Source organism: Sceloporus occidentalis, unplaced genomic scaffold (assembly GCF_023333645.1).
Source record: "Sceloporus occidentalis isolate IW3139 unplaced genomic scaffold, rSceOcc1.0.p SCAF_79, whole genome shotgun sequence".
Lineage (NCBI taxonomy): Eukaryota > Metazoa > Chordata > Lepidosauria > Squamata > Phrynosomatidae > Sceloporus > Sceloporus occidentalis.
This window is the reverse complement of record NW_028317059.1, coordinates 4,706,955-4,724,752: the sequence shown is the minus strand read 5'-3', so window position 1 is coordinate 4,724,752 and position 17,798 is coordinate 4,706,955. Positions and strand designations below refer to the sequence as shown.

Sequence of the window (17,798 nt, the reverse complement as noted above, 5' to 3'; positions counted from 1 at the left end):
GTGTGAGACAGCATGAGTAAGAGTAAGGGAGTGAGAGTGAAAAAGCAACGAAATGCAAACAAACATGATGGGAGTTATAGCGTACCACTACCAGTGTCTGGCTCAGTATATAGTGATGGGAGTTATGCTGTACCACTGTCAATGTCTAACTTAATTCTGTACCGCCATCAATGTGTGGCTCTGTATATAGTGAAGGGAGTAATGCTGTACCATAATCAAAGTATGGCTCATTATATAGTGAACAGAGTTAACCCGTACCACCCTTAGTGTCTGAATCACTATATATTGATAGGAATTATGCTGTACCACGGTCTGTGTCTGCCTGAGTATATAATGATATGTGTTATACTGTACCCCAGTTAGTGTCAGGATCACTATATAATAATATCAGTAATGTACCACTGTCAGGGAGCCTGAAGCTCAGTCTGGTAGGATCATGCAACATTAAGTGGCTCTGCCCTTTTTGTCACTCCCTCCTCACTGACCCACAACAATGGCCGGTATTTTCTAGAGGAAAAGGTGACAAGTCTAGGTTGTATATGCATGTGTAGGGGGGAGCAAAATAGAGGTTGGAATGAAAAATGTAAAATCAGACAAGGAAGGTAAGAAGGGAGAAAAAGAAAGAAGAAAATGTGAGGAAAGGATGTCAGAAGAAGAGGATAGAACAGATGGCAGCTCAAGGTAGGGAATACAGAGAAGGGGCCCTTCCTGTGTACGGTAATTTTTTTTCCATACAAAATCCAATGCAAAAGATACACCTGAAACCTCTGCCGGCGGCTGTAATACCACTAGGCGCCGCATGCGCTGGTGGCGCTATAATACTTCCGGGTACTCGGCTCGTCTTTATCCGGCCCAGCTGCTCAGCTTCTCTCTCTTCCCCGGGCTGTCTGCGAAGAAGGCAGGCTCCGCGAACTGGTGAGTGAATCGGGAACCATCCGCATTTAAATTCGGTAAACTGGTATTTTTTAACTCATTTCTTTAATCCACAGTCTCCGTTCTCTCTTTGTGTACCGTTATTTGTGGAGAATACACCGTTTGTATGTAAGATATTTGGCGTTAACACTTAGCAGTCCTGGGCATGTCTGCTGGTAAAATGGCTTCTTACACAAACACCAGGCCTCTGCTGTTATAAATGCCGCGTCGTGCAGTGTTTCGCCTGCTGAAGCTTTATTAGTATAGCAATGCGGACTGTGTGTTGCTGAGCAATACATTTTGGCCTAGTAGGAATGCCGTAGATACGTATGTATCGGCACATGTGTATTTTGGCTGCTCGCCTGTATACTGTTAGAAATTTTATATAGCACCGTCATATTCTGTAGCTCTGTACAACGTTTACGTTATATACACGGGATATAAAATCCGTCAGGTTACACTAAAGAGGGGCAGGAGCGGCTGCTGCCTTCCGCCCTCACGGCTTTATTGATGCTCCGTAAGTTGCATAAATAACTATTGAGACCCGGTGTGTATTAACCCTTCGGGTGCCATGTGACCTGGAGCGTCTTAAATTGGCTACTTGGGCTATGCGGCCTGTGTCACTTTGCTGGCCTAAGTGACGCAATGAAGTGTTTTGTACCCCAGGGTGCTGTTTAATAGGCTGGCAGATGTTATGATAAAATATTAATGTTGGGAGTTTGTATAGAAAGTAAGGATGCTTAGTAATAGTACTTGATGTGAAGTAGTGTATGTATATGTGTGTGTGTATGTGTATGTATATATATATATATATATATATATATATATATATATATATATATATATATATATATAATGACCTCCCAGTAAGTGGATGTAATTGAGCTAACAATTAACATCTGTTTTTGTGGCTTGCTTAATATCTTTACTGAGAAGGTGGTGGGTAAGTGGGGCAGCCTTCCAGCGGAGGTGGTAGAGGCTAATACAGTAAGTAGTATTTAACCATGTTGCGCATAAGCATAGTTATCTATGATGGACCCAATGGCTCTTCTTTCAAATTCTATGTCTCTGCCATCTTTGTGTTAGAACTTTTCCACATGACGCTAGCTGTGGGTATTTATCTTGTGGCGCTGTGCGCCCCTAAACCTCCGGATCCCTGTCTGAGGAGCCTCCAGTACCTCCTTAGCTTGTTTTGACGGAGGGAGAGGACAGCAGAGTGAACCCATTCCTTGGCCAGTTTAGAGTCTGGCGAAAGGAAGACTCTCTGCTACAGAGCGGAAATATTACTTGGTCTAATCCTGTTCAGCTAAACATTATTGTGCATTTCGGCTGTACTTCGGTGTTTGTGAGCTGCTATTTTGTGTAGACACGTTAAAGTCTGAACACCTGTATTAAGTTTGTGTATTTTCTTCCTTCTCTAGGTATCATGGCTGCCCTCAGACCTCTTATTAAACCTAAAATCCTCAAGAAACGGACAAAGAAGTTTGTCCGCCATCAGTCAGACCGTTATGTCAAGATTAAGGTGTGTAAAGAGTCCCGCGTGCCTAAAGTGCCCAGTGATTCTTCTCAAACCGGGCGAGCTGTTAACCAGTCTCTTTATCTCCGCAGCGCAACTGGCGTAAGCCCAGAGGTATCGACAACAGAGCCCGCAGGAGGTTCAAGGGTCAGGTCCTGATGCCCAACATTGGTTATGGTAGTAACAAAAAAACCAAACACATGCTGCCCACCGGATTCAGAAAGTTCCTGGTGCACAATGTCAAGGAGCTCGAGGTTCTCATGATGAGCAACAAGTGAGTACAAGAGAGAAGAAATAGATAAGGCACTTGGGTTTATTGTGCAGTTTGAGGCATTTTGTCTCACGCTTGCGCAGTTTAAGGATGCTTTGGGTCTTAAAGAAATAATTGCCAGACTGGAGATCTATTAGCCCCATCTTTACCTTAGACATTAATCTGTGTGAATTAAGTGTAAAGCAGTGCATAATGTTAAATGCAGTTGCAAAAGAGAATCTTTTTGGTTTGTTGAACCCAAGGGACACTTTTACCTGTGAATGCACAGGACCTATAAAATTAAAAAGGCGGTGCTTTTGGGGGGGGGAGATATGTAATACTTGCTACTCCTGATTAGTGGGCCTACCAACAGACTGTACGGGCGTTTTAGGGACCTCGGTGCAAACATCCAAAAACAAGGGTCATCAACTGCTATAGTGATGTCTAAGGGTTCTTCCTGCTCTGAATGTAGCACTTTTGTAATTCAATATTAAATATCATTGTTTGTACTATTTGCTGCCCAAATGCTTCTCAGATTTGTCTATTTTACATAAAACATGGAACACGAGACGAAAAACGAGACTGAGCCTCCAAGAGGGAATATAATTACGTTTGCTATGGTTTTATGGCAAAAAATGATCAGTGATGTAAAGTTTTTGATTTTTGTGGGCATTTGGTAAGAGAATTTTTTTAATCAGCACAGGTGGAAAAGCACCTTTTAACTAATAACCTCTATGTGGGATGGCCTTGTGCATTAAGACTGTTTTCTTGCTTGTTTCAGGTCATTCTGCGCAGAAATTGCTCACAATGTTTCCTCCAAGAACCGTAAAACCATTGTTGAAAGAGCAGCACAGCTTGCAATCAAAGTTACCAACCCCAACGCCAGACTGCGCAGTGAAGAGAACGAATAAATCTCTGGTCTCTGATGCTGCTTTTTTGTGTTCAATAAAAGAGTAAAAGAAAACTATAGTTTATTTGCTTTATGTGGGGTGCATGGCGGGAATATGCAGACAAATACCCTGTATTAAAGGAATTCGGTGTGAGGACATAGGTGCAGCGCAACCATTCCCCTATTTACATACATACTTTGCGAGATCAGACGCATTACAGCATGTTGTATCAGCAAAATGACCTAAAACGTATACATATGGCACACTTACCCACGTATTGGGAAGCTGCAGAGTCGCACCAAGAGACTAGCAAGTGTGTTTTCTCTGCCATTCCCAATCCTGAATAATCGGATATCGGGCTATTAAAGGTTTCCTTATGTGTGCAAATATAGGCATAAATGAGACTTATTTTCTAGAGTAGAAGGGTACTGTACAGTAATGTGTATCCCCCCACATCTCTGCTTTGATAGCCACTGAAAAGTTTGGTTCGTCGACCCATAAACATGACTCCTGCTCCTCATCGAGTTGATTTCTATTCCCTCGTATTGTGGCTGGCGTGAAATGGTTTTAATGCTAATCCACCACTAACTACAAAGTCAAGTGCAGAAAAGGTGCTTGAATGCAGCTAAATTAACAATCATAGCTAGGATATGTAAGTATAATGTATAGACTAAAATGCACTCAACGAATAAGACTCACCATTGTTACAAATTCAGCTTGGGACTGCAAAGTGGATAATGAGTTAGTGTCAGCAACCTGACTCAATAGGAGTTATGCTTTAAAAAAAAAAAAGTGCTTGTGGGCCAATCGCCATAGCAACCAAATTAGTTACTGCTGATTGGATTATGCCATTGGATGTTAAGGTGCTAAGACTATTTTTCAAACGTAGCACCAGGTGCTTACGCATCTTATACACGACCCCCAGAAAGTAGTATGTTAAGGCCTTGGGTGAGCTGTGTGCCCAATCTTATGTTACTGTTCCTGGCTGCGGGGCGTAAGGCAGTGCCCCTTGGATTTTGAGGCATTACTATCCCTTCAAGTCAACGTGTGATTCCCTTCCTAAAAGAAAAAGCTTTATGTAAAGAAGCCAAGAGTTTCTCACCAAGCTCAGAGACTGATGTTTTCCCTGATTATCTCAAACACAGATGGGTGAAGAAAGCAATGAGGATTTCGTTAGGTTTATACTCTTTATTTAGAGAGATTTCCTGATATTACAGAATAATGTATTTTCTATATTTCTAATAAGCACTTTGGTTGTAACAGCAGAAAATAGGCCCTGCAACTAATACGTGACAGAAGCCACAATAACTACTGATGTACCGTTTCTTTTACTACAATGGCTTTCGCTGGCACAATATATTGCTATTAAAGTATCTTCTGAAAGCTTTAGGTTTGGCATGGAACCTTTAAGAACTTACTCTTTCCTGCATCAACCAGTAAGCCGCCTCTTAATGACAGTAGAGATTTTCTTTCAATGAGAACTGAAAGCAGGCATCTTCTAAATTATGTATCCAAGTTTGAAGGGAGATCTGTCGAGTTCACTGGTTAAGGACAATGCGGGTCCTTAGCTTATGTCCATGGCCTCTGTGGTGCACGTTGTCACAGAGTCTTTCTGGATGTTCTCAAACAGAGAGGACAATTCAGGGTTGGATCTAATTTGGGCCAGAAACTCAGCCATACTCCGGCTGTTCTCAACCTCTGGGATAGTGAGCAGAGCGGTGATGGTCCTCATGGCTGATCTCTTGAGTTCATCCTGCTTCTCAAACTCCTGTTTTACAGACCCAGCCTTCACCTAAAAGGTGAATTACATGGAGTATTAGTTTGCTTAGTAGTCACAGACCAAACGTGTACGTTGATGGTGCAACTGACGTTCGGAAAAACAAGTAGATACAGTTTGGCCAGTTAGTAACTAACCTGTCAGGTTTAGTACCTTCTCTGTCATCAGAGGGTGCAGGACCTACCTTTGTGGTACATGTAGCCCTAAGAGGCTCAATTAGCTGGTCTAAGCTCCGGAGCACTGCGCTGGGACACAAGACGGAGAGGCGGCTGAGGATAATGAAGGTGAGCATCTGCAAGAGAAGGAGATGTCTGACATGTGATGTAGCCAATATTCCAGCTTGAAAGATCGGGCCCACGAATCATCATTTAAGTTCTCAGAGACACGATAGTCACAAGCACTGATGAAATACTGCGGGATTTCAGTATTAGTTCGATTAACATAACTGTTGCCATACATCGCATTCTAAACACTAAAGATAAAACTATTACCCTTATGTCGTAATGATCTTTTAGCCCGTCTTCCACATGACTTAAATACTCATAGATGTCCAGCTGGTCGAGGCAGCTTTCCAGCAGTGTGTACATGCACTCAAATGCTGCCTTCCGGACGTCAAGACCATCATCTACCGTGTGCTTAAAGGGACCCATCTCCACCTTCATGCCAGAAAAAAACCCAATATGTTATTAAAGCTCATATCTTATAGCTGAACACATGATGGTTATTACACAAGATTAGCACAGCTCCTTTTCTATATACACACAAGAATAACATTATAGCTGAATTTAACACACAAAAATGCAGAAATGTCTGAAATGACATCTTGGATGGCATCCCACTACCTGAAGCCCAATACCTCCAAGACTTGAGTTTCTGATTATGCCCCCATTTATCCCCAATCCCTGAATATTATAGATTCCTCACCTCCCGTATCAGCTCACGTCTGATTCTGGTCTCGTTATAGAGGGGAGGCAGGACCTTGCCCAGTAAGTTCCTGACCAGCGATGGTTTATTGTGAGCCGCAGAGTTAAACATGACCAAGGTCACACGCCGCACATTGGGCTCTGGGTCCTTGAGGCATTTCAAGAAATCACCTGTGTGCAAGATCGATACGACCAAAATCATGACATGTTCACTACATAAACAAAGCAGTTTTTTTAATTAAACATCAAGAAATGGCAATATACACCAATATGGCAATCTATTAGGCAAGGCTCACCTATGCAGTTCTGTAGCAGAGGGTCAATAGGAGCTGGCTGGTCAGAGATTGTGAATTTAAAGGCTGTTATCACAGTGCTTCGGGTCTGAGGAGAATCTTAAATTACAAAGAGAACAGGTAATTATATCAAGACATACCAGACACAGGGCAACCGCCTAAATCTGTGCAGTTACCTACTCAGAAATGCTGCTTTTTCCAGTTTATATGTGTAAGGCTGGGTTGAATTTGTGTTTATTCAAGCAGTCTGATTAAGGCTCTTTCTCAATTGCAATTTTCTGTTTGGGTGAATTACCTGAATCCAGCTGTTTGCACAGCCTGCGCAGAAGCTGGTCTGGATTCACAAGAATCAGCTTGCCCAAACACTCTGCCACCACGTTTCTAGTGCCTTCCTCGGCAGCTTCGCAGTACTGGAGCAAAAGTTTCCACACGTCTTCCTGATACGGCCTGAGTTCCTCACAAGGGAGTGAGGTCAGGGCTTCCTTGAGTGAGTGCAGCAGGAGGTACTGTTTTCGAAGTTGCCCCCCAATTTCATGCAGCATGAATGGGAGGAAGTCTGCCGGGCTTCCGACACTAGCATTGCCCAAAGCATAAGAGGCTGCAGACTTCACCTCGTCACTGGGGGAAGCAAATGCCTCCAGGATGACGCTTTTCAACTCCCGCTGCTGGGCTCCCAGACTGCACTCACGCCCAATCTCGGCCAACGCCAGGAAAGACAGAACTTTTATTGGGTCGCCTACTCTGGGGCTCTTTGCATCTTGTATAAACTGATTAATGGAAGCAGCAGACTCTTTGGGGCAGGCACTTGCCAGAACGGCCACACATTTTGCCACCGAGTGGAAGGCCTGCTTGTGTAGAGTGGACCCTGAGGTGTAGATGGGTCCAGTCAGTTGCTTAAGGAGTTCTGTGTAGCCCAGATGAGGTGTGCGGCTTGTGACGACCGTACGCAAAAAATAGAGTATGGATGTGAGCGCACCCCCCTGCAGGAGAGGAGAGTGCACCAAGTGGAAAAGCTGGGGTAGAATTTGAGAAGCCAGTTTATGAAGAGCAGCTGGATGTGAAGTCACCAGGGTGGTGAGAAAGTCCACAGTGACTTGCGACACGTGCATGTCTGATTCAGCCAGCAGGGAAGGCAACTCTCCTAACAAAGGATCCACCATAGGAGGCTTTAGGCAGTCACTGTAATTCTTGACTAGCACCCCAAGGGCAGAGAGAGTCCCCAGTTTAAGAGCTCGCTGGTTCTTACGCAGGAAAGAGGACAGAATGGGCAACGCTTCCTTCAACAATGGGCGCAAGTCAATCTTTAACGGAGAACCTGCAATAAGAATAAGCACTTTAACTGCAGCGAGACGAGTGATCTCGTTACGGAGACGCTCCAGAATGAGATGGAGGGTAGGCTGCAGGTCACTACCCAAATGGTCCCCAAGATGACAAATTAAGTGGCCCATACAGGACAGAGCTCGTTCCTTTACTTCCTGATCGATGTCTGTCGCCTGAAGCCTCTTTGAGGTAGCATTAAACAGCTCTCTTGTATATGGTGAGGGTTTTGAGACTTGAATCTTGTCCAGTGGCCAAATAACCCTAACCAGCTGCTGGGCCACCAGAAGAGCTTCTGAAGTGATCTTGTAGAAGGGGTCAGAAATGCAGGTAACTACTGTGGGGACAATGGCAGGTAGATGGGGATGGAAACATTCAGAAGGAAGACTGCTGAGCACAACGTGAAGGAAGCTCAACGTGTCAAGACGCATATTGGAGCTGCTGGACTTATCTGTAAGCGAGAAAACCAACCCTGGTGGCAAAAAATAGGACAAACAAAAATTGTTATTTTGTTATGTTTGATTTCATTGAAAAATTGCTAACAATGGAGATGGAGAAAACTGATACCGTACCTGGAACAAGCTCCGGTATATGCTGAGAAAGGCATCCTGGGAGAGTCATGGTTAACTCTGTGAGCACAGCAAAGCAACCCTGACGAGACTTTACACTCTTGTCTCTGAAGAGTTTGTGCAGAGACTTCATTACAGAAGGAACCTGCGGAAACATCAAATAAGACATTACATGCAGGAAGGAATACAGAGACACCACGGCAAAATCATATGTTCTGTAAAGAAAAGCCTAAAAAAGGGTCATAACAATGTATACAAAGACAGAAGGACTTCTGCATCTGCAAAATTACCAAGCACGCTATGGTCTGACTGATATTAGTGGGTATGAAGGGGAGTAAATGAACCACTCCAGCATTACCAATAATAAGTGCACACTGAATAGGTGTATGCAAATCATTACTCAGACAATAAAGTCTGATATCAATGTCCGACAGGCAGTGGATATAATGTACAGGGAACGATAGTTATATCTTTTGACTTCTTCTAGGTCAATTGTTGACAAAACAGTGATTCCAGAAGGCTTGGAGTTTACAGGCAAAGTTCCATCTGAGTAAGAGAGTGCAAGGCCAGTAATGGAGACTCTCGCCTGGACTCACCTGGTTCTGCAAAGTAGCAAGCGGAACATCTTCTTTCCCTCCAGTGTCGGCACGCAGCCTCCAGCTCTGAGCAGAGCGTGTCTGCCTCAGCAGGGCAATGTAAGCTGAGAAGATATCCGCCTTGACGTTCTCTTCACGCTCCTTGAAACGCAAGATAATCACAGGGGCTGCTGTCTTGTAAAATTCAGCCAATAGATCCGGTCTGGCGCTGATCAGAGACTCCAGACACTTGGCCGCAGAGCGCCTCACCTTCCAACTCATGTCGTCGTCATCACTGTACTCATCATCGCTCTCTGTCAGAGACACAGAGACATTAGTCCCTAGGCCAGAGTGATCCAAACACATGAAAGAGTATAGACTGTACGTCACCTTGAAGCCAATCCCATAGCACCTTTCAGCTTTTGCCACTGTGTTACACTGCACTCATCTACCATTGGTGATCATGGTCTGCTTTCCTACGAGCTACAGAAGGCATTTTTTCACAGCATTTTTTGCTCATATTTACCAAGGGTGCCAATATTAGTGGAGGGCATTGTATATGGTTTGGCAGTTGGGTTGTAAATTTGTTTTTGACTTACTTAGAGCTAAAGGAATTCATTTTTGTTTACAGTTTAGGGGTAAGGATTAGTACCACTTGTACGTCATTTTACAAACCTTGCTCTTCCTCACTCTCTGTTTCCATAACGTCCTCCTCCTCACTGTCATAGTTATAGTTGGGGTCGTATGCGATGTACTTCAGGCACAGCTCCATCACGGTGGGGATATGTCCAGAGATCTCTTTTGGACAACGCCTAATGAAAGCATCCAAAGCCTGGAAGCATTGTTCCTGCAACTCATCATCCTCCACCTTACAGAACCCCACTACCAGAGGCACAACCCTCTCCAAGTGTGGACCTGACGTGGGCGAGATGAGGTAAGGACATCAGAAGGGGTATTTAAAAGAAAAGGGGGCAGTGGGAGGGATAAAAAAAAGAGAAAAATGTAACAATTACAAAATCACAACACATGAACCCAAATAAATAAATTTGTCATGTCTATGATCTTTTTCTTACCAATTCTGGACTGGGCTCTTACCTAGCCTGTGGCCTGCCTGCCAGCTAACAGTTGCAACACATTGGATGTAGGTCCTAGTGGTGGATGTGGACTCATTCTTCCTCAGCTCTGCCACAAGATGCTCCATAAGCTCAGTAAATAAGTTCCCGTTGCAGGTTTGCACCAGATGCCCCAAGGCCAGAACCGCTCTCTTCCTCACAGCCAGTCGAGGGCTGGTAAGCTGGGGCAGAAGGCAGTTCAGGATGGAAGGATGGAAAGTGAAAAGTGCTCCTCCTAACCTGATAGCAACAGAGTAACAAAGACGATTTATTGATCAAAATCCAAAGGGCCATATGGTGTTTCACAGGAGTTAAAAAACAAAAGCTAGTTTAAAATCGCAGAGTTTCAGAGTAATTGAAAACAAAATAAACAAGTTCTGAAGTCACTCAACACTTCCATATTACAGTACCCCGAAGGTAAGGAACCCTAAGACCAACAAGTGCCTCTTCTGCTCAATTACCCCTTGTGTGGTGGGGTAGACAGTTACATAAATGACACAAGGGTTTATTAAGGGTAGTGAATAATGCTAAACATAACAACCTACCCTTATCACTCCACCTGTAAAAAGGTCAATTAAGCACAGGGTTTCTCAGTGATGTAAATCAGTGAATGCAGCATGTAGAGGTCACTTGGATAGAAAGCTGAAGCTCACCTCCCCAGCATGTCAGAAAGGATGTCGAGAGCCTCCAACTGCACAGCTGCATCGTCCCTCTTCCCTATAGCTCCGGTCAGTTGTCCCGTGATCTTCCTGCACACGTTGGCTGCTAATGATGTACCTACAAGCAACAATGTAATAATAATGTATATTAAAGTATATAATATTTTCTTTATCCGTAAAACAAATTCGAAGCTGAGTTCAGAATGTGTCTGTCCATGCTAATATCTGATGCTGGACTCTCATCTCCTGCTTCATGCTAGTTTAAAAGATGACCCATTTGCTACCTGCCCAATGCCTTATACCTTGAGTATGTCTGATACCAACTTATTTTTAGACAGATGCACCCTTTTTTCATGCGTTAACTGTGGTTGCATATGCCTGCTGTTCCTTTTTCTGTTTCTCACCTGCACCAGCTGCTGGAAGCTCAGAGATTACCGTTTTTAATCCAATGCTGCAAATATCTCTCAGCTGCTCCTTGTCTGATAACATATTACTGCATAATGTGTCCACAATAGTCTCAACCTGGTACTCCTTGACTTTCCCCACCAAGGGGCCGAGGCTGGAATCACATAAATGTGTGAAATGGGAAAAAAAAGAAATGTAGCCAAAGAACAGGTTTCAAATGGAGGAATACAGTTTCCCGGGACAGTAGAAGCTGCAGGATGAAAGCAGAGGTATGAGGATGAAAGTAATGGGGATGAAGAGCAGGAAGATACATCTCTTGGATAAAAACAGAGGGTGGGTAAGATACTAGATTCCTACTTTAAAAAGGTGCTTAAGACCTAAATCTGCAGACTCACCACTTCACGGCCAGATTCTGCACCTCTCCATTCTTATCCTCCAGCAACTTCAGCAGCATCTTCACCACTTTCTTTTCACTGTCTTCGTCCAACTTGATGGAATCCTTCTGCAGTTCGACCATCAGGTCGTTGGTGGCCATGAACCTTTACAAAATAAGCAAGGGACATCCTTAGCCAATTGATCATACATTTTAACGTCCCTTAACACAACGTATCACCCAATCATCTCATCAAACTTTGATTTGTTGAGTTGCAGTTAATTGATTTCACTACACATCATGAATAGCCAAATCAAAGTAGTTCCTTCTGAAAGTAGGGCTCAGTCATCCATGCATTTGCATAGTTCTTTTATTATTATTTCTTCATGCTCATCATATGTATCAGGAAACATGTATGGCATGAGATGTAGTGCCCGGCTTTAATGATGAGGAGACGACAGGTTCCTGGGTCGCAGTTAACGTATATATTGATAAGCGGTAACTTTACCCGAGCCGAAGGGAGTCCTAGTCTGGGGGAACATTTTTCTTAGAATCGCAGGCATGACTTCAGCCGCTCGAACCAAACAATAATGGGGCGCAGATACATATAAGGAAAAAAACAAAAAACCAATGGTGTAAAGTGTAAAACTAATAAAGTATATGAAGTAAATATTGCACTCACAAAAGAAATGGATAATTCAGACCCATCTATGTAGAGTGTAAACTTCTTTAATATTCTTTATAAATTCTAAAAAGTAAACTTTAAAATAGTGTAGTATCCGAGAGGATATAGAAATAGCCGGCAGGAAATACACTCACATTTAATTCGGGCACATAAAGTGCTTGAAGAGTGTCAGTGAAGAGTCCACCGGTTAATGAATGTAGAGTAGTCCACAAGATGTACTTCTAAACGCGTTTCGCCGACTTGGCTTCTTCAGTAGAAGTATAATCTATGAAATAAATGATCTTATCCCGTTGGTGTGTTTTTATATACAGTTACTTCCGCATATACGTCATCTCACGTTGTCCGTTTTCGTCATCACGTCGTCTATTTACTTTTGTTGTTTTTCGATCTTTTGTGCGTCAATACGCATTGTCGCGGGTGTTCTACATCTTCCGTTTTCCCTTTTGTTGCTATATATCTCTCATCCTTCGTGTATGTTCATTTATTGTTGTTTTTTGTGCGTCATCTCGCACTGTTTTGAATGTTCTTTGTCCTCCGTTTTACTGCCGTGTGTCTGTCCATCTTCCATATAAATAAAGATGGGCGATTCAAAGTTCCAAGCAAGCGGCTGGATTTAAAGTAACACGATCCTCTCAAGGGTAAAGTTAGAAAATGTATACAGTTAAAATCAATTCAGCAGGTAAGTAAGGGCGCTTATGGCGTCCATATCATCGGAATTAGACGACGGGACAACGGAGAAAAAAACGTAAGAGAAGAAACCCATCCACCAAAGAAATTATATAAAGTGAAAAAAAATAGAAACAGTGTGAATGAATAAATGACAATATTAAAAGTGTCTATTTATTCAATATATATCTTTTTAACTGAGTATGCGATATTTATTATGTGTCTTTATACTGAGTGTCTATATAAATATCTGTGTATATAATACTCATTTTATGTGATAAAGTGTAATGTGTGTAAAATCTCTATCTATTCTAATAAAGATTAAATCTAGAAACAAACATTAGGTGTCTAGTGGTGACCTGTGATAACCTATTTAATATTAATAAGTATAGTGATGATGCATAAAAGTGGTGAATAAACCCACTAGGTATTGATGAATATTATGAGGGATAAGAATCCTAAGAATATAGATTAACTTTACCTTTTAAATAGACAACTATACGTGTGTCTCAACATATTAATATTAGAATCCAGAGATCCATAGAGATGATTATATAAAAAATCGAGGGATTAGGTTTTTAAATCTATAAAAGGAATATCTCCACCAGAGACATAAAAATATATATATTCAAATAGATTATAATAATATTATTAATATAAAAATGAATTTTTAAAAGTGAATTTTTAAAAGTAAAAATGAATTTTTAAAATATGTATAAAATATTTTGGTTTAAATATTCATATTACATTCATATTCATCTGTATTATTAGTAAATTAGTAAATTAAATATTAGTTCATGTATATAAAAAAAAAAAAAAAAAAAAAAAAAAATATAAAACTGTATTTAAGAAGATACCAGGTCAGAACACACTTAAAAACTATTTATTACTTGTTATATATATAAAATAAATAATAAAAATATATATTATATTATATTATTAAAAGTATATAATATATTATGTTATATTAAAAAATCTATAGTGAATTATAGTAAATTATAAAAATAAAATTATAATAAATTATGGTAGAAAGAGAAACTAATCCATGAAAGCTAAAATGTCAAGTTCCATGTTTAGTCCCCCTTTTTTGTGTGTCTGGAACTTGTATATCCACTCAGTTTCTCGTTTAGCGAGTGTCTCTTTAATGTTACCTCCACGCCAATGAGGAGTAACAATATCTATCCCTATAATTTTAAAGCTTTCGAGGGAAAAAGACTTACAGGTATTTGCGTGTCTAGGTACACTATGTTTGGGGTTATTATTTCTAATGCCTCCTATATGTTCAAGGGCTCTGATTTTTAATTTCCTCGAGGTTCGCCCTATATACTGGGCACCACAGTTACATTCCAGCATGTATACTACATTGGTGGTGTTACAGTTAATGAAATGTTTAATTTTATATTCCTTCCCCGTGTTAGTGCATCTAAACTCTGTATTCTTTTTCTCTTGTACACTGCACGTCTTGCATAATTTGCATCTTCCACATTTGTGATATCCTGGAGTTTTTACTGAAAGAAAATTTGGGTTTTTCTTTTCAATCTCAGGTAGTGCGCTAGGTGCCAAGATTGTCTTTAAGTTATCTCTTTTTTTATAAATAATATTAGGATTTTCTGGTAAAAATTCTTTTAAAACATGATCTTGTTTTAAAATAGGCCAACATTTTTTAACGGCTCTTTTAATTTCAAATGCCTTATCATTGTATCTTGTACAAAAGGCGAACTCAAACTTCTTCTTAGGATATTGTGGGTTCTTCAGAAATTCTTCTCTCTTTTTTTCTTTAATGGATTTAAAGCTCTCTTGTAATAAGTCCTGTGGGTAATTTTTGTCTTCAAATTTAGATATCAGCTTCTGACTTTGGGCTATGAATTCATTTTCTTCCGTGCAATTTCGGCGAATCCGGCCGATCTGTCCCCTTGGGATATTTCTTAACCAACTTGGATAATGACAGCTTGAGAAATTGATGTAGCTGTTTCTATCCGTTGGTTTAAAATAGGTCTTCGTGTGAATTTCTTCTCCTTTTGTATATAGAGTCAGATCTAAGAAATTAATTTCTTCTTTGTGTATGCAGGAAGTAAATTGTAGATTATAATTATTATGATTAACATACGTTATAAAAGAATTTAGTTGTTCTAAAGGACCATTCCAAATAATTAAAATATCGTCGATATATCTACGCCAGAGGACCAGATTCGCATAAAAAGGGTTATGGGACCAAATATGTTCTAATTCCCAATCTGCCACATACAAGTTGGCATAGCTGGGAGCGAATCTGGTCCCCATGGCTGTACCACACAGTTGTAAGAAAAATTTAGCTTCGAACCAAAAATAATTGTGCGTAAGAATGAAATGAATACACTTTAAAATAAATTCCCGTTGTAGAGGATCCATCTTCTCATCTTTTCTTAATACCTTTTCAATTGTTTGTATTCCTTTTTCATGCGGTATTGCTGTATATAAGGATGTAACGTCAATAGTGGCCCATATATAGTTAGATGACCACTTTATCTCTTTCACAATTTCCAATATATGTTTAGTGTCTCGTATATATGATGGAGAAAGAGTGACGTATTTCTGAAGAAAAAAATCGTATCACCCAATCATCTCATCAAACTTTGATTTGTTGAGTTGCAGTTAATTGATTTCACTACACATCATGAATAGCCAAATCAAAGTAGTTCCTTCTGAAAGTAGGGCTCAGTCATCCATGCATTTGCATAGTTCTTTTATTATTATTTCTTCATGCTCATCATATGTATCAGGAAACATGTATGGCATGAGATGTAGTGCCCGGCTTTAATGATGAGGAGACGACAGGTTCCTGGGTCGCAGTTAACGTATATATTGATAAGCGGTAACTTTACCCGAGCCGAAGGGAGTCCTAGTCTGGGGGAACATTTTTCTTAGAATCGCAGGCATGACTTCAGCCGCTACATGGCTAAGGGTACCCGGGTATACTTACAGCACAGAGAAGAACCCTATGGGGCCCCCATTTTTACATGAATTTTAACATGCATACCTAAGTCGAAGACATATATTTATAAATAGACACGCTAACACATGCCAGGAGCGAGCAGAGAGAGCATTATTTCAGGAACACGCAACGTATGAACAGAAGGGTTATGCTTTCCGAACCTCGCGCTGTAACACCTTTGGAGAGCCAGATGAGTCGCGGTGAAATTTCTCATTCCTCTTTCTTGCACCCAAAGGGTCGAAAGTTAAAAAAAGAACATAACCACTCAGCATAAAGTTATAACCTTGGAGCTTTATGCACGGAGCGTTTTGTAAAGCCATGTCTTTGAACCCAACTATTGATACAAATAAGTGTCAGTCCTATAGAGAGTGACCTTCCCACCTGAAATCCTTGTCGCTGGACGTCATCTTCTCCAGCAGGCTGGAGATGTGGTAGGTGGCGCTGCTCATGGTGACAGCTGATCCGAAGAGATTCCGGGGAAGCAGGTAAGGCGCCTCTGCCCCAGACAGGGGGAATATGGCGACGGGACTGGCATGCGAGGGGGAGACTTGATCACTGTCCCCTCTTTGGAAGTCACTGGAAAACCGAGCCGGCTGTCACAAGGATATAAATAGCCCGTCGCCCAGGAAGGACATCTGTTGGCCATCGCCTCGTACTGCAGGGAACACAGATCACGATGGATGACAAAGCACCAGCGTCTAAAACACACATAACAGACAGCGACCCTCTCCAAATGCAACCATTTCAGCCCCAAAAAGATACAGAGGGATTACCCTCAAACTCATCCCAGATAATGTTGTTCCAGGAGAATATATTCTTTTGAATTAAAATGCATTTTTTTTGGCATTTTGTTTGCGTCAATGTTTATTTTTATTTTGTTTCACCTTCTTCGAGATAAAGAAATACGGTTGCTGAGAAACGGCTGATTTTAAAGCACCTTGGTCTATTTTGATTTAAACTTAACTCTTAAAATAAGAGGCCTGTGTTAAAACCTCATTTTTTGCAGACCATTATTAAATTGAGATTTATTTTTTTAAATGGTTGCATACCTGCCAACAGTCCTGAATCTCCCGGCATGGTCCCGGGAGATTCACGACTGGCAGCATTGCCTTGTAATTGTATATGTCTAAGACATATAATAACACAAATATTATGGGTTGTGGGCAAGCCTTAAGTGTGTCGAGCAACATAAATAATATTCAGTTTCATTGTGGCGGCTACCATAGTAAAATTACAGTGAGACCCAGTGAGCGGTTATATGATGTTCACCAACCTTATTTAAGAGCCGGATCGGGGATGACTAGTCGGCCCTGGCACTTAAAGGCCAGCGGCCACCAGATGATGAATGGGTAGCCGCCAGCTGGATACACACAGCCACACCGCAGCGCAGCAGTGGGTATCCAGCCGACGACAGCAAACCGAAGGACCCAGTCTGCTGCCGAAGCGGCAGAAAATGTAAGAATGCAACCCTGCCGGCCATCGGGGACCTGTGCCCAGTGTGCCCGATGCCCCGTCTGCATTATTCCAGGATACCAAACAAGCAACCTTCCCAAATCTAGAGCTGCCAAACAGCAGGCAGTAATATTGGTGAGAATGCGCGTGTTTTCACCTATTTGGTAATGTCTTTACAGGGCACATAAATAACACAATCTGAAGTACAGGATTTATTCCAGCGCGTCCGATTTAATCTCAAATTACTTTAATTGACCGCAAAACCATGTTTTGTTACTTTTTGACACATATATATATATATATATATATATATATATATATATATATGAATAATGTATTTGTATTGTATAAAGTCTTCATTATCAGCCCGTAAAATGTATAATAAATCCAATAACACGGGCTGGGAGGAAACGGAACTGTTATTTCACCAGTAAAGCTTCCACCCGGACCGGA

General features: G+C 41.4%; 2 protein-coding genes across 5 annotated transcripts; one reads left to right on the top strand and one right to left on the bottom strand.

The window, feature by feature from the left end:
* Positions 1–889: 889 nt before the first annotated feature.
* On the top strand, positions 890–3,624 carry LOC149285478 (large ribosomal subunit protein eL32-like). 2 transcript variants are annotated; one of them, XM_089495411.1, is made up of 4 exons: positions 890–915; positions 2,334–2,434; positions 2,521–2,702; positions 3,460–3,624. In XM_089495411.1, the coding sequence occupies exons 2-4, from the start codon at positions 2,339–2,341 to the stop codon at positions 3,587–3,589; spliced, it is 408 nt and encodes a 135-aa protein (XP_089351537.1). In that variant the 5' UTR covers positions 890–915; positions 2,334–2,338; the 3' UTR covers positions 3,590–3,624. The 2 variants fall into 2 exon arrangements, with proteins under 2 accessions (XP_089351537.1, XP_089351538.1); XM_089495412.1 differs by having other exon boundaries at positions 894–950.
* Positions 3,625–5,132: 1,508 nt separating this feature from the next.
* Positions 5,133–16,342, bottom strand: LOC149285477 (cullin-associated NEDD8-dissociated protein 1-like). Of its 3 annotated transcripts, none has more exons than XM_089495313.1 (14): positions 16,275–16,342; positions 11,594–11,737; positions 11,198–11,352; positions 10,788–10,911; positions 10,118–10,374; positions 9,694–9,937; positions 9,044–9,332; positions 8,451–8,592; positions 6,857–8,350; positions 6,565–6,660; positions 6,270–6,439; positions 5,837–6,001; positions 5,530–5,637; positions 5,133–5,360 (listed from the first exon to the last, which is right to left on the bottom strand). In XM_089495313.1, the coding sequence occupies exons 1-14, from the start codon at positions 16,340–16,342 to the stop codon at positions 5,133–5,135; spliced, it is 3,684 nt and encodes a 1,227-aa protein (XP_089351439.1). The 3 variants fall into 3 exon arrangements, with proteins under 3 accessions (XP_089351439.1, XP_089351440.1, XP_089351441.1); XM_089495314.1 differs by having other exon boundaries at positions 9,044–9,336; positions 9,698–9,937; XM_089495315.1 differs by lacking the exons at positions 10,788–10,911; positions 11,198–11,352 and having other exon boundaries at positions 6,270–6,371; positions 6,569–6,660; positions 9,044–9,336; positions 9,698–9,937.
* Positions 16,343–17,798: the final 1,456 nt, after the last annotated feature.